The 22,893-nt window shown below is 33.0% G+C and overlaps 1 protein-coding gene across 5 annotated transcripts in view; it reads left to right on the top strand.

Annotated features, from left to right (window-relative positions):
- LOC114343304 (nose resistant to fluoxetine protein 6-like) overlaps positions 1-22,893 on the top strand; it is a 175,635-nt gene that overhangs the window by 121,629 nt on the left and 31,113 nt on the right. For 4 of the 5 annotated variants that reach the window (XM_050649803.1, XM_050649800.1, XM_050649802.1 and 1 more), the window contains one exon: positions 8,761-8,954. The exons of the other annotated variant lie outside the window; for it this stretch is intronic. In XM_050649803.1, the coding sequence (XP_050505760.1) occupies positions 8,761-8,954 (194 nt within the window). The remainder of the gene's footprint in view (positions 1-8,760; positions 8,955-22,893) is intronic. 5 annotated transcript variants of the gene reach the window in all.

A 22,893-nucleotide genomic window follows, 5' to 3' on the forward strand; every position in this document is an offset into this window, starting at 1 on the left:
CAAGCCGGCAGGCATGGTCCTTGTTGCGGAAAATTGGAGGAGCTAACCAGCTGGAATCCAGAGAGTCTAAAATGTCTCCTAACAAGGTTGCCTCCCATATAGTATCTCTATCCAGAGCTCCACGAGATCGAACACATACTACCAACGTGAAAAGAGACTTAAGGGCATTAAAACAAATGAACAGAACGAACTCCGAATATTCAGCAAGAATACTTATTTCTGAAATCACACATGCGCTGAAAGAAATGAAATCAGGTAAAGCACCTGGCTTTGATAGTATCCATCCAGAGTTCTTGATACACAGTGGTGCATACACGAAACAGTGGCTTGCAATGTTCTTTAATGATATACTTCAGTCAGGTAACATTCCTTTCTCACTTAAGCGAACAAAGATAATTGCAATTCCGAAACCGGGCAAACCAAACGATAAGCCAGAAAACTACCGCCCCATAGCTCTACTCAGCATGGTATATAAACTATTAGAAAAGCTTCTCCTCAACAGAATTAGTCACAGGATACTAGAAAATGTCCCCATTGAACAAGCTGGCTTCCGCCCTCATCGAAGCTGTACGGACCAAGTGCTGTCATTAACAACTTTTATAGAAGCTAGTTTTCAAAAGAGACAAAAGACAGCAACAGTATTTATAGATCTAACAGCAGCATATGATACTGTTTGGAGACAGGGATTAATATATAAACTGGCCCGCATTATCCCCTGCAGAAAGATAATTAACCTCATTGACAACATGCTGACCAACAGAGCCTTCCAGGTTATAATGGGAAAGGAGACGAGTAGACAGATGAAACTTAACAATGGTCTTCCACAGGGTTCTGTCCTTGCCCCTTTACTTTCCAGCCTCTATATTGCTGACATGCCTGAAACCGAATCTCGGAAGTTTGGATATGCTGACGACTGGACCCTTGCAACAAGCCACCAATCTTTAGAAACTACAGAAATCACTCTCACGAATGACTTATCCATCCTCAGCGAATACCTTAAGAAATGGAGACTACAGCCAAGTACTACAAAAACTGAAGTATCAGCTTTTCATCTAAACAACAAGTTGGCAAACAGAGAATTGCGAGTGTATTTTAATAACAAGCTGTTAAAACACAATAAATACCCGAAATACCTTGGGGTTACTCTAGACAGAACGCTCACATTCAGAGAACACCTGACGAAAACAGCAGCAAAATTGAAAACACGCAACAATATAATACAGAAACTCTGCGGCACTACATGGGGGTCCACAGCATCAACATTAAGATCCTCTGCTCTTGGCCTGATATATCCGGTGGCAGAATACTGTGCTCCAGTATGGCTAAATAGCAGGCATACCCACCTGGTCGACACCCAACTAAACCGTACTATGCGTATGATAACAGGCACAATTAAGCCCACCCCTACAATGTGGCTACCTACCCTTAGTAATATAGCACCACCCAACCTACGCCGCGAACATGCATTGGTTAAAGAATATAACAAAATAATGGACAGTCGCCAGCTTCTAATCCACAACGACATCCCCGATATTCTTGGAAACCGTCTCCGATCCAGGTCACCCCCTCTACAATCTGCTCAAGCGCTGCAGCAATCCAACTTTGACTTAAATACCCGATGGAGAGAAGATTGGGAAAGTAGGACAGATCCGCATTACCATAGTCTACCGGACATCATAGGGAAACCTGACGAATTTGAACGTCCCCGTAAGATTTGGGCAGCCCTTAATCGAATTCGAACAAACTGTGGAAGATGCGCCGACTCCCTCCACAGATGGGGTAAACTCCCCTCGCCTTCTTGTGACTGCGGCGCTGCAAGACAGACGATCAGTCACATTGTTCAGGACTGCCCACGCAGAGCATACACAGGCGAGCCTATAGACTTTGTAATGGCAACCGAAGGGTCAATCGAATATATAAAAAAATTGGACATCTGTTTGTGATGCATTGTATAATGCATAAATCTAAATATATTCTGTGATATACTTAAGCCATACGCTAAATAAAAATAAATCAAAATCTATAAAAATTTGAAATTGTTGATGATTTTGATAAATTAAAAAACATTTAGTTATCTCATTTTTCTGTTACATTTTGAAGCTCTTCGCTTGATTATATATTGTATAATAATATTTAAACGACCCAGAACTCACAACAAGAAGGTGGTTGCACTTTTTACTCCACCCACACCTTTCTCTTCATACAACCAATGAGTGTGTGGTTTTTACATTATTTACATAGTACATTTCTTTTTCATTTGTTTGTATCCAGCTTTTAAACGTCAACTTTGAATTTTGATTTGGTGGTTAAATCTGGCAGCATGGACCTTGATTTAAGTGTTGCCTTGATGAATCCATCTCTTTATTGGGTCCCACATACATTAGACGATACTTCCGTGACCAACTGTACGTACCGCTAGACAGCTTGCGTATGACAGGGATGGTTTTGTACATTCCAGTCTGGCGTGTTGCCTGATATAATGTAGGAACTTATATCTTCATTTGAAACGCTTTGAAGAACTGGTGGAGAAGATAGTTTTGCAACATTCTAATCTAATATTTCAGTGTAGTCCTGTGCTTCAAAATTTAAAGTAGGAGGGATGAAATTTCTTTTACGTTTGCCCTTGGCTTTAGTCTATCCGGCTTTTAACACTCTCCTTAGCCCTAGCTCTCTAATGTGTTTCCTTTCTCCCTACTACTTGAAATTTTGAAGCACGGGACTAAACTGAAATAATAGACTGAAATATAATGTTGCAAAACTATCTTCTCCACCACTTCTTCGAAGTGTCAAATGAAGATATAGGTTCTTGCATTACATCGGGCGACATACCAGACTAGAATCTGACATACGCAAGCTGATGAGAGGTGCCTAAAGTTGGTGACGGAAGCATCGTCTAATGCAGGGGAGGCCAACCGGTCGATCGCGACCCCTAGGTCAATCGATCGATGGCAAGAAAAAATTATCTACTTACCTATCTATTCAGTCTATCTATCTAGTCAGTAGATTCCAGAGAATTAGAAAGGCAGACCTGGTCTAATGTATGTGGGCCCCAATCAAGAGATGGATTCATAAGGGCAACACTTAAATCAAGGTCCATGCTGCCAGATTCTACCACCAAATCACAATACAAATTGACGTTTAAAAGCTGGATACAAGCATGAAAAAGAAATTTACTATGTAAATAATGTAAAAATCATACTCATTGGTTGGTTGGAGAGAGGGGTGTGTGTGGAGCTTGAAGTGCAACCACCTCCTCGTTGTGAGTTCTGGGTTGTTTAAGTATTGTCATACAATATATAAACAAGCGAAAAACTTCACAATGTAGGAGAAAAACTAGATAACTAAATATTTTTAATTTATCAATATCATCGAAAATTTCAAATATTTATAGATTTTGATTGAGCTTGCGGGATCGGAAGATATTCGTTAGATGCGTAAAACTGTTGTTTTTATTACTTAACCATGCAAACTGTAAATAAATTTTACTATAGCGATAAATAAAACGTACATGGAGGATCAATAAAAATTTCCGAAAAAAGGTAAAATTTCATTTTTTTCATAATCTTTAGGCCCGTTGCGGGATCGGAAGGTAAAGTCCGATTTTAATAAATTTTGTTTTGTTTCCTTGTAATTACCAATCGCAACTTTTCCGCACTATAGCGATACGGGATTATCAACATGACTTTTTTCGCACCACCATAACGTGCAAAAAACTACTATTTGCAACTATCGGAGGATGGCGGGCTAGACGATGTCATTTGCAGAGCGATAAGAGAATAAGATTAAGTCAGCTAAATTAGTTAAAAACGGTCAAATAACCTATGAAAACGCCGTGTTACTACTTACCCCTGTTACAACAAGCCCCTTGTTCCCCTACAGCATGTTGAATATTCCTACTGGCGGATTCGCGCCAGCACGGTTGAGCGTAGTTTAACAACAACTCTTCCTCTTCTCTTTGGTAGATTACTCCGCGATTCAAAAACATATTAGGTTTGTTCTAGCATGTAGTTTTGTATGGTTTGACACCAGATTATTGTACTGCTTTACCGCGCATGTTCAATCCACAAACTGGTATTCTTAACAAACTGTTTTTTGAGAGAACGCTTTTTTATCGGATTAAATACCAACGTCAATTTGCTTGTTTTTATTTATAATTTTGAGGTTTGATTAGAAATATATTTTTCTTATAAGTATAGAAATTTAAAAGGTTTACGCTAAATACTCAAAATTAATGTTATAAACGTAACTAATGGTAAGAAATACAGTCAAAACATATTACGTTCATTTAAAATTTATGAACGTTAAACAAATAATTGCACTGCTTAAGTCACATACTGAAAATCCGAACAAAATCCTCAAACTCTTTTGACCGTTTGAAGCCAGTTTCCAAACCAAAATTTACTTTCGTTAGAACGCAGGACTAGTAGTTTTAAACTAGTAATTTGTGAGCTTGAATGCCATCAAACAAAATGCGCATGCTTCTGATAGTTTCAAACCGGTTGAAACTGATGCTAGAACAAACCCATTTTTATGGTGTGTTCCAACGATTGACAGACAAAAACGAAGACAAGGTTGTCAAAACTTTAATCGCGGTTTTCTCAAAACTACTTTTTCAAAGGCGGTGGACATTTTAACTCAAAAACTACTTGACCAATCCATCTGAACTTTTGCACAGATTTTTTTGAGAGATTTCGTGAGGTAACGCTGTCGAGATATATTTGTTTTGATGCTTATTTTTTGTCTAACAATAATAAATATATTGATTTTCACCCTTTCGTTGCAAAAAATTTCGTTTTTTTTTTACTTCTGAGCAGAGGCGGCTCTAGCCCATGTAGCGCCCGTGTGCAGTCGATGCCCTGGCGCCCTTTGGTAGACGCGCAGTCAAAATGGAATAGTTGAATAGGTAACCTACCTAGTATACTTGTTCAGAGAGTATTAGGTACTCTTATAATGTAAACAAAAATCCAGATGCAAATAGTGCAATATTAAATGATGTCGGGAGCCAATAGATATTCACGGTGTCAAAAAAACCTACCCAAATCTGTTAAAAATATTTAATTAAAAATGAACTTTTTATCTATGAGGTAAGGTTGAAAATTGGTTGAGGTTGATAAAATAATGAAATACATATTACGTATTTTCAGTATTACATACTTAAAAACCAACAACAAATTGTTAATATGGAAACTTTTGGAGGAGCCCTGACTCCGCTGAAAGTCGCAATAATTGTGGTAGTCTTCTTCTTAGGGTGCCTGTCCGTTCCGAAAGTTGGCGATCATTCTGGCTATGATGACTTTGTTGGTTGCTTTACGGAATAGTTGTGTTGAGGTCTTTCTGTACCATGCTCTCAGGTTAGCAAGCCAAAGGATATTCTTCTTCGTCCTGGTGCCCTTTTTCCTTCAATTTTACCTTGTAAAATGCATTGGAGTAGCTCGTGTCTGCCTCAAATTCTCATTATCTGTCCCAAGTACTGCAGCTTACGGGCCTTTACGATGTTGACTAAATCTGCGGTTGTGTTCATCCTCCGTAGTAATTCTTCATTGGTGAATTTGTCTGTCCATGGTATCTTCAGGATCCTTCTGTACAACCATAGCTCGTAAGCCTGAAGTTTCGATAGAGTTTCTGCCTTCAATAGACGCTCCGTAACAAGCCTCCGTATAGACGCACTGAGTACACGTAACATTTAAATAGCCTTATTTTTGTTTTTAGGGTGAGGTCATGGCTCTTGAACACAGAGCTCATAGTCAAGAATGCACTTCTTTCCTTTCCGATGCGACATCTAATCTCTTGAGTATTGTCCCATGACTCATTGATTATAGTTCCCAAGTAGTTGTATTGTGAGACACGTTCAATTTTCATTTAGTTCACATACAGATTTGCTCCAGTAAGGTATGTTTTGCTTGGTGATGATCATTAGCTTGGATTTGCTGATGTTTATATCTAGTCCATATGTTCTACTTGTTTTCGTTATTTTGTTCATTAAGTTTTGCAGCCCTTCTATGGTATTGGAAAACACTATTGTATCATCTGCATACCGCAGGTTACTGAGCTTGATTCCATTTTTATTGAGATGCCTTCATCAATATCTTTTATAGTTTAGAACCTCTTCAAAAATGTGCTTTGAGAACAGATTGAACATCAGCGGTGAAATTATGCATCTCTGTCTCACTCTTCTTTAGATTTTAACCTGATCTGTATAATCTCCAACTATTCGGAGCACTGCTGATTGATTCCAATACAGGTTAGCTATTATTTTCAGGTCTCTTCCGTCAATACCTCTCCTCTTCAGCACTTCCATCATTTGTTCATGCCTGACTCTATCTAAAGCCTTCTTATAGTCAATCAGGCATGCAAAAACATCACAGCTGACATCTCTACATTTCTGAAACAACACCTACACGCTTAATAAAAACTCCCTCGTACCAACAGCGTTCACAAATCCAAACTGATTGGGCGCAATTTGTTCTTCGCATTTTCGGTAAATTGTGGTAGTAATAAAAGAAAATCTTCATTTTAAATAATTTTAATGAAATGAAAAGCCGCTTTACTTTATACTTACATGTTAATTTAAATAAAATACTTAACCCATTCCGTCAAAGCTTATTTCGCAAAATTATCCCGCGACACCTGTACAAACGCCTTTGAAAATGCCCGACAAGTCCCAAGCAATTTGACCTTTATAGGTTCCACAACAGATTTCGGAAACATTGTCGGTATGTCTTCAAACGAATCAAAAGATCGCCGTTTGTCCGTTGGACGGACAGTCGGGCGGGCGGCAATCTATAAATCGCGCTTATAAGTGCCAATATAATTTTTCATTAATCGTTTTGAAGCATATTTTATGTTAAAACAAAATAAAGGACCCGCTCTTTGGCGATCGGCGCCCCCAATATCCCGGCGCCTGCACAATAGGTAAAGCCGCCTCTGCTTCCGAGTGATAACAAGAACCCAAAAATCTTTAAAAATAAAATTCTCGACAGCGTTACCTCAACAAACTCATAAGCTAATAAAATTTTTTAATTTTTTTGTTTCACATGAACCAGTGGTGCCACCATTGGCTTATTTTTTAATGTTTTTCATTGGCTATTTCACTAGACTGTTTTTAACTGATAAAATTTCATAGCAACGCATCGTTTCCTACTGACAAAACTCCTTAGCGACGTGATTTCTCAGCGACAAAATTATGACAGATCCGTCACGAAAGTGTTTGTAATAACAAATAATAAAGATTATATTTCGTTGCATTAATTGTCTCGTGAAATAGTCTTGTCGAATATCATGCGAGAGGAAATTATTTATAGTTTAAGTAACCAATACAGTGAAACGGGTCAGATTTTTGTAAGTCCTGCTAGTTCCCCTTTAATATAGTTCGGAGGCTGGTTGTTTTTTCTGGTGATTAAATATGTAATTAAAAATATTTATTTTTACTTAGATATACCGTTAAAGCAGGACATATCGTATGTGCTAAAATTAATTATTAATTAATTAATTAATCTTAAATTAAACAACATTTTACACTCCATTATCGAGCTTTAAATCACACACCTATACTCCAGTAAGACATACTACTGAACTAAAAGTTTTGTAAAACTTGTAAATGTCTGAGGGGACCGATTATGTGGGTGTGAAAAACATATGTCATCAAACGAACCGCCTCTTAAAACATCTTTGACAAAGAATACCAAATTTTGCCGACCTTAAAGCTGTTTCACAATATAAATTTCTCGAACTATACCGGCTAAATTTTCTCCTGGTTTCATTCAAGTTCGTTGCCTTTTGGTAATTTTCGCTTATGAAATTTTGACAAAATCCCTCGACTGACGTCTCGTGATTTAAGTCAAAATTTAATTAGCGAAAATTGCCAGGCAACACACTTTCATACCAGTCGAAAATATTGCCGGCAAAATTTTCTCTCTGGTGATATTATATACGACAATCTTTTAATATTCTTTGAATTATATCTAATATGCTTATTAAATTTAAAAATAAAATACATGTACCATGATTTCAAAGAAACATCACAAAACTATGCTTAACATGTTAATTTCAAACCATACCCTCCCCTTAAAGCTCATGATCCGGTAAAGACATGTTCGAACTTGTGACAAAAAGGTGCGCTAGTTTTCTTTAAAAAACATATTATTTCAAAAATGAACCATATTACACCAATGTGTTTCAAGGTTTCTTTCGGAAGAAAGTGTCGTAAGTCAAAAATTTTATTATTTCGAATAAAAATGTGTTATTTCTGTTGTTATTTTCTTTTAACAAATATTTTTCCTACTTTACTCTAGTCTAATTGTAACAGGTGAGATATTAAGTCAAATGTATACTAAATAAAATAAAAATATATTAGGAATTAGTCAAAGCAAATATTTTGTTTTCGATGTCCTGAAAAGTTTTAATATTTTGAGTTGTTGCGGTTTAGAACTGTGTGTACGATTTATGTACATAATACTATATAGAATTTTTTTATTTAGTAGCGCCCGTAGGTATATTATTTAAATAAAATCTTGGTATATTTCGTGTTCTATGGGCCAGGAATTAAAACAGTTTTATTTTTTTGTAACTTTGCATTTCGCTAACTACTGGTTGTTGTCTTCATCAAAAGTGCAAATGGTGGAATTGTTGACAAATAAAAAAGACAAACATTGATCATACACTTTTAGAATCATTATAATCAATATATGAATGAGAATTATTCTTATACCAACTAACAAATATTTATTAATACATTTTAATTTATTTTTAATACTGTTTCAGTGCAATCCTGTTACATGGCACGTCTCTGCGGACTTTCAGCTTTATGTTATAAATTTATTTTTACTGTACATCAAGTTCAAATTCAAGTTTAATAATATTAAGTTTTTGGCCACGATATTGACATGTTCCATTATTTTGCATGGCATAACTTTACGAATATTCGATAATGGTCCTCTTTACCTAGCAGAACTGAGGTAAACTTACTTTTAAGTTAACGAATTTGCTTATTATTTATTAATTATTTAAACAATATATACTTCATTTCAAATTTTCACTTTCTCTCATGGTTAATTAAAATAATCACGGGAGATTTTAATGCCAACGTAGGGAAGCATAAACACCGGGCAACATAATCATTGGAAGAAAGTGCTGTACTAACTATGAACAAACGAGGAGAACGGTTACTAACATACACACAGGAGCAAACCTATTCTGTGCAAACACATTTTTTAGTAAACCATATATCAGAAGGTGAGCCTGAATAAGCTTCTTCTTTTTCTGTTTCCTCTTGGAGATCTTTCGTCTGTTTAAGTCTGAAACTGCCTCTGGTTAATTTCCTGCGAGATAGATTGCCAACTATCCCTCCATATTTTAGATGGTCCTCCGGGGTGTGTTGAACCGGGGGGAATTGTTTTATAGGGCAATTTTTGGAAGTAGATTCTCATCCATTCGTCTTAATACTTGTACTACATACATCCTCTTGCGCTGCCTTCCCCATCTTACAATATCTTGAATTTTGCTTTGCTATCTAATCTTTTTATTTCCCACCATATCTCTTTTTGTTTTCCCCACTATTGTTCTTAGGGTTTTCATTTCGGCAACTTTTAGCATTTGTTTCATTTTTTTTTGGTGTCTTCGCGCACTTCTATGCCACATGTCATGATCGGCCGTATACAAGTCTTGTAGATTCTAATTTTACTGTCTGTGCGTATATACGGATTTGACCAGACTATCTCCAGAGGATATCCTGACAATGCAGATGCGTTGTTGATTTCTCTCCTCAGGTCTTTTACTGGGTCGTGGGTGCTTGATATATCTATGCTCAGATACCTGAATTGCATCACCTGTTCTATGGCGTTGTTCTCAACAACTAACTTACATCTGAGCGGATCTTTTGCTATTGTCATACATTTAATGTTGTTATGAAGCTATTTCCTTGTGGCATTTTTATAATGAACTATTTTAAATGGAAAATAAGCCACAAATTAAAAAAAAATGAATTTATTAACGTTTCGACGCTCAAGTCGGGTGTCGTTGTCAAAATACAAAATAATACTAAATAAACAAAAATGTTGTTGCTTAGTAAAAAATTCTTCTAATAATTTATTTAATCTGACTCACTTATATCGGCAATTCAGGCATGTATTTTACATTTTAAAGTAAAAGACTTTACAATGATATTGCCAATATTGATGAGTTGCGTTCATGAGACGGCTCTACTAAAAGATAGTTCATTCGATTACATGAAATCAAACCCAACTCAAAAATGTCCTCCACAAAAAATAATAGCATGTGATCTGTCTTTAAAAAGACAACAAATCCAACGATGGCAGTAAAATTCTCGCGCTAGAGATTCCATAGTAAATCACGAGGGAAAACCAGGAAAAAAACCTCGTAATACTATCCCGACATCGTAAGTATTTGGGCTTACATTTAGTTTATTCTCAAAACTAATACCAAATTCTGACTTTAATGTATGTATGCTATTTTAAATTATAAATAATATTAATAATACAGAGATATTATATAAATAAAACTAAAATATAAAATATGTACTAACACGATATGTTAATGACTTACTAATCGTGGAAATTTTTTTCTATTGACTTCTTCTTTTAGTATGGGTAACCACATGCTACTGCATTCTACCGAGGAATTTGAGACACAATTGTTTTCATTTAGCATAATTAGAGCCGCTTCTTTCATTTTTCTCTTTTTACTATCTGTTTCTTTCAGGACTATACTTGAATCTCTCCACTGAACTCTATGTTCATTATCCCATGCGTGTTGACTTATTTGAGATCTATCAAATTTTCTGTTTTTAATATAAGACTGATGTTCACTTATTCTGACGTCTAATGGTCTTGATGTTTCACCCAAATAAAATTGTTCGAATTCACGAGGTATTTTATAAATACAATTCTTTCTTCTTTCTTGTTCATTGTTAGGTTTAGTTTTAGATAGAATAGATCTCAATGTGTTTGTTGTTTTGAATGTTGTTGAAATGTTGAATTTATTTCCTATTGTTATATATTTATGGAGGATTTCGAAACTAATATCATTTCTAAACAAAATTTAAAACCCACAGTATGGTGGAGATATGTAGATGATGTGTGTTCAATATGGCCTCATAGATCAGAATTGTTGGATACATTCCTAAATATTTTAAACGATCAAGAAGAGACAATAAAATTTACAATGGAAAAGGAATGTAATAACACTCTACCTTTCCTCGATGTTTTAGTCTCAAATAACGATACTGGATATGAGACTCAAGTGTATAGGAAATTAACACTAACAGATATCTCAATTACAAATCAAATTACAACATCAACGTTAATAAGGGAATCATTAAATCCTTATATGATAGAACCAAAATTACTTGTTCTAGAGAAAACTCAATTTTAGAAGAAAAACATTTATTAACATCTGTTTTATTAAAAAATGATTATCTTTTATCGCTTATAAATAAGGAATTGTCAAGATCGGATCGAATGGAACAGAACAACGTAGAACGGCATCCTATAACATCCACAAGAAATAATACGAGGAAAATATAAATACCAATAAAACGATAGGAAATAAATTCAACATTTCAACAACATTCAAAACAACAAACACATTGAGATCTATTCTATCTAAAACTACACCTAACAATGAACAAGAAAGAAGAAAGAATATTGTGTTTATAAAATACCTTGTGAATGCGAATAATTTTATTTGGGTGAAACATCAAGACCATTAGACGTTAGAATAAGTGAACATCAGTCTTACATTAAAAATAAAGAATTTGATAGATTTCAAATATATCAACACGCATGGGATAATGAACATAGAGTTCAGTGGAGAGATTCAAGTATAGTCCTGAAAGAAACAGATAGTAAAAAGAGAAAAATCAAAGAAGCGGCTCTAATTATGCTAAATGAAAACAATTGTGTCGCAAATTCCTCGGTAGAATGCAGTAGGATGTGGTTACCCATACTAAAAGAGGAAGTCAATAGAAAGAAAATACCACGATTAGTAAGTCATTAACATCGAGTTAGTACATATTTTATATTTTAGTTTTATTTATATAATATCTATGTATTATTAATATTATTTATAATTTAAAATAGCATACATACATTAAAGTCAGAATTTGGTATTAGTTTTGAGAGTAAACTAAATGTAAGCCCAAATACTTACGATGTCGGGATAGTACCACGAGGTTTTTTGCTGGTTTTCCTTCGTGATTTACTATGGAATATCTAGCGCGAGAATTTTACTGCCATCGTTGCATTTGTTGTCTTTTTAAAGACAGATCACATGCTATGATTTTTTGTGGCGGATATTCTTAATTTGGGGTTGATTTCATGTAATCGAATGAACTATCTTTTAGTAAAGTCGTCCCAGGAACGCAACTCATCAATATTGGCAATATCATTTTAAAGGCTTCTACTTTAAAATGTATAATACATGCCTGAATTGCCGATATAAATGAGTCAGATTAAATAAATTATTAGAAGAATTTTTTACTAAGCAACAACATTTTTGTTTATTTAGTATTATTTTGTATTTTGACAACGACACCCGACTTGGGCGTCGAAACGTTAATAAATCCATTTTTTTGGTAAAAATTGTGGCTTATTTCCCATTTAAAATAGTTCGTCATACATTTAGTTTTGTTGGTATAAAGGTTCATATTTAGTTAGCGGCTTATTTGACCGAAACATTAGGGTTCTTTCAAATAAGCCTGAATAAGCCCATACTGGAAAACAAACAAAAATATAAACTCAATATGTACTAAAAAATATAATTTATGACTGTAATTTATTTTACAATAATTATAACGCGCTCTGTTAAACTCAAAATAGCCCTTAGTCCCTGTCAACACAATTTGCCTATCGGTACACTACGATCCTCACTATCGAATATTCGATAACGGTCCTCTTTACCTACCAGAATTGAGGTAAACTTACTTTAAGTCGACTAATTTGCTTATTAGTTATTCATTATTTAAACAATCTATACTTCATTTCTAATTTTCACTTTCTCCCATGGTTATTTGAAGTAATCACGGGAGATTTTAATGACAACGTAGGGAAGCATATAACACCGGCAACATACTCATTAGAAGAAAGTGCTCTACTAATTGTGAACAAACGAGGAGAACGTTTACTTGGTAATATATTTATGGTAAACCATAAATCAGAAGGTGAGCCTGAATAAGCTTCTTCTCCTACTTTTACTATTTGGAGATATTTCGTCTGTTTAAGTCTGAAGCTGCCTCTGGTTAATTTCCTGCGAGGTAGATTGCCAACTATCCATCCATATTTTAGGTGGTCTTCCGGGGGGTGTCGAACCGGGCGCGTTGTTCTCTAGGGCTATTTTTGGAAGTCTATTCTCATTAATTCGTCTTACATGCTTGTACCACATCCTCCGGCGCTGCCGCTCTCAACACAATTTGTCTATTGATGCACTACGATCCTATTTCGAGAACATTGTCGAATGCCGTGGAAGCAGACAGCCATCTTCGAACGTCTTTTTCAAATCCAGTAGAATATTCTGCAGACGATCTGACGCCTCCATCCTGGCTTCGAGTAGTGGACTGGTTTTTCGGTGAGAGGGGCGAGCGGCGCAACACGTTGTTTCTGAGAGATCGGTCCACTCTACGGAAAAAGTGCTAATAAGCATAATATAAATTGTAACATCAAGCAAATCCTTAAACTAAAATCGCAATCAAGATGCACTACAAATAAACAAACCAAGACACTTACCCCCACTTATCCCTGGGAACAGTCGCGCTCACTTCTGTCACGTAAGCAGTCGCGCGATTACATTGAATCTAACAATATGAATTTAAATACAAATTTAAAACAAATTTTTATTTTATAATATTTTTATTTACTTGTTATGTTCAAAATATCTGTTTATACTATATGTATATTACAGCGTGTCTCCTTAAGTTGGAAACATGTGAAACTTTTTTATTATTAATTTTACGAAGAAAAGTTATTTTTTTAAAAAGTTCTGCATGCTCTAAAACATAAGATTCAATCATCAGATATCAAATTTTATCAATTTTATACGAGGTATGTCAAAAAATATGAATTTCGTTTAAGGGTAAAGTACCTTTATTTTTTTGACTATCAAAAAGTTGTTTGTAATTAAAAACTAAGATCAAAAATATGCAATTACCTGTTTCTAATTTCTCAAATTTATGAATACGCAACATCGCTTTTGTTTATTACAAATATGATAACTCTTTTATTATTCATTATACGAAAAAAAGTTATTCTTCATAAAAAGCTCTGAATGCTCTAAAAATTTGAGAAAAATTTTCTTTTAATAAGAAGCATGTAATTGCACATTTGATCTTAGTTTTTAATTCCAAACAACTTTTCATAATAAGAATTTTCATTCTTGAACGAAATTCACATTTTTTGACATACCTCGTATAATCTTGATAAAATTTGATATCTGATGATTGAATCATAGGTTTTAGAGTATGCAGAACTTTTTATAAAAAATAAGTTTTTTTCGTAAAATTAATAATAAAAAAGGTTATCGCGACATGTTTCCAACTTAAGTAGATCTATAGTATATCTATATATTATACCTATTTATTTATAGTGGAAAGTTATGTTGCAAAATTGTTCATCAAGTTATCACGGGAAAGGATAAAATGTCATATTTTTTCTAACAACGCGACTGCTTCCTTTGTTAAATGTTGTTTTTCCCTTAACCCGGCACCTGCCACGTGGGGTGCTACCAGCACCCCATAACACATTTTCATCAAATATTTGGTATTTCAAATTTGTTAACCGTCCTGTGCGTCATAGTAGCTTTCAATAATATTATATAGCATAGATCTGTTTGTGTTTGAAGTGGTTATTTAGTGTCATTCTGAAATTGTAGCTCTAAATTCGAATTGGGGTGTCATCATCTGGCAGTAAAATTTTTTTATGTTTTTGATAAACAGGTCAGATTTACATTTTTTTATTGTAATAACTGATCTAAATTATTAATGTATTCTCTATACTCAATAAATTTTAATTTTCTTAGATATTTTACATCACTTCATTTATTATGGGTTGGTACTTGCTAATTTGCTTATAACACCTTTTTAATTTTATTTTTTAACTTTTATAATATATTAGTAGCTAATAAGTTAATAAAACATGTTTTTTTTATATTCTTGTGTAACTCAACACATTATTTTGTTTATAAACAAGTAGATCACAGAAAATTCTTAAGGAGTGCTGTGAGCACCCCACGTGGCAGTTGATGCCTTGCAAAGCCACGTGGCAGGTGCCGGGTTAAATGCCACAAGTAGCACTCCCAAATCGTGATTTAGAATGTATAGTATACAGCAGCGATACTCAACCTTTTTCTTTCCTGGGCCACATAGTAGCTATTGCCACAGCTTGCAGGCCGCAATCAAGATGAAGTAGTATACAGGGTGTTTCATTGGGAAACGGAAATGCTTGAATGGTAAATAGAGGTAAATGAGGCGGTCCTAGACACTAAATTTATTGCTCCACCGACTTTATAACCGAGTTACAGGGTGTTTTATCGATTTTGCCCATAACTTTAGAACCACCTTCTATATATTTTTGATATTTGGTACACATATGTCACATTTAGAACCCAAATCATTCAACTATTAATCACAAAAAAAATCCAGGTCCGGAGTAAACAAAATTATAAATCCATTGTGACCTTGAATCAGCATCCTGTATATTGAAATTTTCAAAACCAGTTTGCACATTATTTGAAAGTGCTTTAATCGGGCTTCCATTTTTTGCACAGACAATTCAATGATTTTAATTTTGAAATTATGTCGAAATTTTTAAGGACTCGAACTTTCAAAAGAAAAATTTCGATATAATTTCAAAATTAATGTCATTAAATTATCTGCGCAAAAAATTGAAGCGAGCAATTCAACTTAGCTTTTTGTGCCCTTTTCAAGTGTGCAGACGAATTTTGAAAATTTTAATATACAGGGTGTTGTTTCAAGGTCACAATTATTTTAAATTTTTTTTTGTTAATCCGGACCTGAATTTTCTTGTGATTACTAAATGGGTCGTTGCAATGTAGTAAATAAGTATTGATTATTTTTAAAATGAGTATTTGTTCATTAACTTTATTAATTTATTATTAAAAGTTAATAATACCTTGCTTTTTAATCAGAGTTTTTAAAAATTTCAATATAATTTAAAATTAAAGTCATTAATGCCTGGTTGCACCAACAGATCTTAAGCTCCAGCTTAGCTAAGCTCTACTTATAGATAGGGCCTCCTTGAGTATCACTTACGTTGCAACATAATTTTAGATTCTTACCTTATTATCAATTATCTATTATTATATTATGGTATTCTTATTGTAATATATTATAATTATATTATATTAATTCTTGTGATATTCATGACTTAAGGTTAAGATCTGTTGGTGCAACTGGGCATAAATTGTCTGCCTCACGCCCAAACACGCCTCAAACACATCGGCACACTATCAAATAATTTGAAAACACCTGAAATTTGACAAATAATTTGATCACAGGGTCCTTTAGTTAGCCTTCGGGCCGCATAAAAAACTCTAGTGGGGCGCAGGTTGAGTATCACTGGTATACAGTATACATGGTACATATTATGTACATTGTACAAATCCCAACTCATGATTTACAAAATATATACATGGTAAATAATGATTGGGGTGTGCTCCTCGTAATATTCAAGTGTCTTGATTTGTTTATTGATAGTGCATCTTGATTGTGATTTTAGTATATTTCGCCAAATGGGTACAGGTACAACAGTGCTCTACTTATAGTGTAGTAATTGACTTTTTAAAGGAATGCAGAATACATAGTTGTTTAATATTATAACAAATATTGTAACATTGTTCTTTAAAAACCATGGATTTTAACAGTGTATTTTGCCAAACCTCATGGGACCTGTATTTATCTTAAATATGTAATATACCAGACGTTTTTGTATCCATGTCAATGGCCATAGCTGTCAAGATACGCTAATTTCAAAAAAAATCATCTTTGGCTGTAATTTCTAGAAGTTCAGTTGCATCTTATATATATGTAGACCTACTAACGTTGTACTAATCATAGTAGCAGTGGGCGAGTTTGACGTTTGACTGTTTTTTTAATAAATTTCAGTCATAGTAATTAATGAGTAATGAGGTTTTAATCATAGTAATGAGTGAGAATGAGTTTTCAGTCATAGTAATTAATCATATTAATTACAGTTGAGTCCGCGAGTCTTTACCCGTGCGTCATCATTTAAAGCATACGAAATATAGTCCATTCTTTCACGGATTTTGCTCTAAATTTTAAAGAACCGCTTGGATTGACATGAAATTTGGCATACATGTAGCTTACATGTCAAAGAAAAAAAGTGATATTGTGCCGATGTGTGCTTTTGCCCTGGGAGTGACTTTCACCCCTTTTTGGGGGTGAAAAAATATATGTCCAAAATAAGTCCGGAAATGGGTAAACTGACTAATTTTAAGTAACTTTTGTTCTATACAGCTTTTCGCCAAGTCAACACTTTTCGAGATATTTGCAAGTGAATATGTTCATTTTTCAACAAAATAACCAAATTTATAGACGGTTTTTCGCAAATAACTCAAAAATTAAGTATTCTGTCGAAAAAAACGTTTTTAGCAAAAAAATAGCCTATAAAGAAGTAAAAAAAATGGTGTACGCGTTAGGTATCTGGATCTCGTAGAGCCAGAGTTATAGCCAATGAAAAATAGATTCATATTCACCAAATTTCAAATAGAATATTTCGACGTGAAATATCCAAAAAATTAAGCACTTTTTGGGGAAAACCTATTATAACTTTTTTAAAGTGTTTAAAAAAGCTTTTTTTCTGTTTTTACAAAAAGTTTCTAGCACCAAATTTAAGCAAGTTACGCTCAAAATAAAGTTGGTCCCTTTTGTTTTTGCAAACAAAAATCGGGAAGACCAACCCCTAATTAGCTACTTAAACTAAATTAATCGTTACCGCTCTACAAATTATTTTACTTATGTTGTGTTTATATGATCTGTAAGTTTCATCGATTCAAAGTGCTTATTTTTGAAAAAATTTGGTTTCAAAATAAAATTTTTAAAAATTTAAATTTTGAAAATATGCTTTTTTCAAAATAACTTAAAAATTGTTAAAGATACCAAAAATCTCGAACAACAAAAAAAGTTAGATTTGCTTTTCTAAATATCATGTATTTTTTTGTTTTTCTGTTGGACAAAAATTGATTAAGATTTGGTGTTTCTAAATTTGCATACATTCGTGATCAGTGACTCGTTTAACCCCTTTTAACTACAGCCCTTTCAATAATAAGGACTTTGAACCGATGAAACTTACAGATCATATAAACAATATATACAGGAGTCAAGAAACTTATGAAGTCCTAACGATTAAGTTCATTTAAGATACTAATTAGGGGGTTATTTTCTCGATTTTTTTACCAAAACCAAAAGGGACTAACTTTATTTTGAGCGTAACTTGTTTAATTTTGATGCTAGAAATTTTTTTTAAAAAACAAAAATGAAGCTTTTTTTAAACACTTTAAATAAGTTGTAATGAGTTTTCCCCGAAATGTGCTTCATTTTTGGTTATTTCACGTTAAAATATTTCATTTGAAATTTGACGAATATGAACCTATTTTTTATAAGCTATAACTCTGCTTGTACTAGGTGTAGAGACGTGATGTATACACCATTTTTTTAAATTTTTTACTGGCTATATTTTTGCTAACAATGTCTTTTCGACAAAATACTTACTATTTGAGTTATTTGTGAAAAACCGTCTAAAAGCGTGGTTATTTTGTTGAAAAAATGAACATATTCACTGCCAAATAACTCGAAAAGTATTGACTTAGTGAAAAAACTCTATGGAACAAAAGTTACTTAAAATTAGCCAGTTTATCCATTTCTTGACTTTCTTTGGACGAAAATTTTTTCACCCCCAAGAGGGGGTGAAAACCACCCCCAGGGCAAAAGCACATATCGGCACAATATCACTTTTTTTCTTTGACTTGTTAGCTATGTGTATGCCAAATTTCATGGCAATCCAAGCGGTTCTTTACAATTTAGAGGTTTTGCAATATTTTACCGTTAAAGAATGGACTAATAAGTCGGAAATCCATTTCACGCAACAAGTGACAGAAAGTGGCTACTGTTCCGATTACGGGTTTTATTATAAAATTTGACGTTATCAAATATATAGAATGTCAAATGTAAGTTTTTGCTTCAAAACTTTTGTGCAGAATTACAGCTAAATTTGAAGTAGGTAGCTTAATAAATTCTTTTATTATTATTGATTAATAAATAAATAAACAATTTATAAAAAAATTCAATAGCATATTTTATTTTTGTTATTTTATTCACTTTGACGGACACCTAAACAAAAATCATTTTTTTACTGTGTGAATGACGTTAGCTTTGTGTGTTTTAAATATTAATTGCCAAAATATAATTACTTACCGTAAAATTTCAAAACCCAATATAAAATTAGTTGTGAAAACATTTGTTTGCATAATATAAAGAAACTTTAAAACGCAAAAATTCGACAAAAACCGCAAAAAATTCAACTGACTGACAACCATAAAAGTAAACAAAGCAGAAACGTCAAACAAATTGTGCTTAAAATATGAAAACATACCGAATCGTCTTTTTTTGTATCTATCTCTTTTCAATGTACTGAGTCTAGATGGTTCATAAAAATAACATGTGTTTTTACTTAATAACAAACGGCAGCTGGTTTGTCATGAGTTTCATGCGTGGAAGAGAATGATGCTAGATAAAAAGTATGTGTTTTATCTCGCCAGGTATTAATGACGCACGGGTAAAGACTCGCGGACTCAACTGTAATGACTTTTATAATATATCAAATACAATGATAAAAAAATTTACAATTATTATTAATTTGTCAGTTTGTATGTTAATGCTTGTTATAACCAAAAAACGAGGTAGAATATTAGAATATTACAATCAAATTTTAGTAAAATTTTATATATTTATAGTATAATTATAAGTATATACTTATTGGAAAACCAAACAAAAATAGACGGTTTTGTTTTGATTCAGTCTGAGTCTTTTACCATCCTCTGACAAGTGTTCCAAGGTTTACTCGTTATCAATAAGGCTTTATAAGAAGACTGAACTGAATCAAAAGACACCGAGTGGGTGGTAAATATACTTAAATATTCTACCAACGTATGTCTTTAGCGACCTCTAACGAAGAAAGATGAAGTGAGTGTCGATAACCATAAAAGTAAACTATGAACCCCAGGCATATCCAAACCATGGGACGATGCTATGAATCTATTCCACTAAAGCATCAACAGTTTACCCATTAGTCCAGTGTAATAAGAATTTTATTGGGACACTCAAAGATCCAGGTAGCTGACTACGTTTTTAGTTATTGTAGACCTATAGGAAGAAAACCTACCTGTTTCCTGCCTAGAGTTCGCGTCCGTTTTTTAACTATTAACAATTTAGTGAAAAAAACGCGATTTTTTTTATGTTTTGCACTCCATTCAAAAGCTAAATAGTTGACATAAAATTACAAAATTCAGTTTTTTAGAACATTAAAAAATCTTCAAAATGCCGATTTTTGAAAATTAAAAAGTGAATTTGTTGCTACGCAAACTGCAAAATAAGTGAAAACCCTTATTTGTTAATAACTTTTACTAAAACTACCTTAGAACTTAGCGTTTAACCCAAAGTTGGGTATTGGCGTACTTAACAAACCTTCAAAATTTGAGACCGATCCATTAATTAGTTTAAGAGTTATTCTATTTGTTTATCCCAGAGACCTTTATTTTGCAATAAGATAAGACAGAAAATAATGAATATATGGCAATTCTGAGTATACCAAATGAAAGTAGAAGAGTGGTAGTAACAAAATGTATTAAAAAAGATAAAAAAGTAATTAATATAGTCAAAAATCCTAATGCCAAATTTTTGAAATTTTGTAGTTTATAAACATTTAGAATAACTTTAAAAATGTTGTCCGTAGAAAAAATATTTTTATATATTCGGAAAGATAGTATTTTAACACGAATTTTCAAATAAAAAATTTAGCCTGGGTTCATTTGGGACAAAGTTAGCCATATGTTTTTTTTAATTCACAGCTAAGTTGTTGATAATATTTAAGGAATCTCATTAATGCCATTTTAAAGAATGGGATTTTTATTTTTTCTTAAAAAATTGGCACAAACATTGTACCTTCACAGCACCCTCTACGATTTTTCAAAATAATATAGTTCCAATGATTAATAGGGGGAACCTACAAATCCACTGAGTTCAATACCGAAAAAGCAATTTCAAAAGAATCTACTCTTCTGTATCTCCGGATCAATTCAATAGATTTTGATCTTTCTTTTTTTATATGTATGTAATTTCTACGTCCATCGTATCATTAATGATCATAGAAAAAGTTAAAGTACACTTTAATAAATAAATGATTTTTATTAGATAATAATTATTTATTGAAGATAATTTATTTATTAAAGTATACCTTAATTATTTTTCTACGATTAATAACGATAGTATTATTAAAATCATGGATTTTTGAGATAAAATTATTTTTTCAAAAATTGTTTAAACAAATTAGACTGTTTATTAATTAATAAATGTTTTAGTACGTTCTTTAACGGTAAAATATTGCAAAACCTCTAAATTTTAAAGAAGCGCTTGGATTGACATGTAATTTGGCATACACATAGCTAACAAGTCAAAGAAAAAAGTGATATTGTGCTATTGTGATATTGTGATAGAATTTTTGTTTGCCAAAACAAAAGGGACCAACTTTATTTTGAGCGTAACTTGCCCAAATTTAATGCTAGAAACTTTTTATAAAAACAGAAATAAAGCTTTTTTAAACAATTTAAAAAAGTTATAATGGGTTTTCCTCAAAAAGTGCTTAATTTTTTGGATATTTCACTTCGAAATATCCTATTTGAAATTTGGTGAATATGAATCTATTTTTCATTGGCTATATCTCTGGTTCTACGAGGTCCAGAGACCTAAAGGGTACACCATTTTTTTTTTTTACTTTTTACAGGCTATATTTTTGATAAGAACGTTTTTTTTTACAAAATACTTATTTTTTGAGTTATTTAAAAATTAACTGGAAAATTGTTGACTTGGCGAAAAAGCTCTATAGAACATAATTTTAGTTTTATCCATTTCCGGACTTATTTTGGACATATATTGTTTCACCCACAAGAGGGGGCGAAAGTCACCCCCAGGGCAAAAGCACACATCGGCACAATATCACTTTTTTCTTTGACATGTAAGTTATGCGTATGCCAAATTTCATGTCAAACTAAGCGGTTCTTTAAAATTTAGAGCAAATGCCGTGAAATAATGTACTATCTAGACAAATTGCATATTTGTAATGTATAGAAAAATAACATACAAATTAAAAAAAGAACGATCAAAATATATTCAGTAGATCCCGAGATATAGAAAATGATAGTTTTAAGTTGCCCTTTTTAATTTTTGAACTCGTGCATTTGTCGGCTCCCAGTTCCCCCTTCACTTACCACGACTAGTCACCAATTGAACTACATTTTTAAAAATTCGTGTAAAATACCAGCTTTTCTAAGTAAAATGATTTTTTCTAAGGCCAATATTTTTAAAATTATTCTAAATGTTTATAAAATACAAAATTTCACAAATTTGGCATTAGGATTTTTGACTATATTAGATAATTTTTTATCTCTTTTTAGTACATTTTGATAGCATCAGTTTTCTACTTTCATTTGGCATACGCAGAATTACTCTATCTTCATTATTTTCTGTCTTATGTTATTGCAAAATAAAGGTCTCTGGGATAAACAAATAGAATAACAACTCTTAAACTAATTAATTGAGCGGTCTCAAATTTCGAGGGTTTGTTAAGTACCCCAATA

This window comes from Diabrotica virgifera, chromosome 4 (genome assembly GCF_917563875.1).
Source record: "Diabrotica virgifera virgifera chromosome 4, PGI_DIABVI_V3a".
Lineage (NCBI taxonomy): Eukaryota > Metazoa > Arthropoda > Insecta > Coleoptera > Chrysomelidae > Diabrotica > Diabrotica virgifera.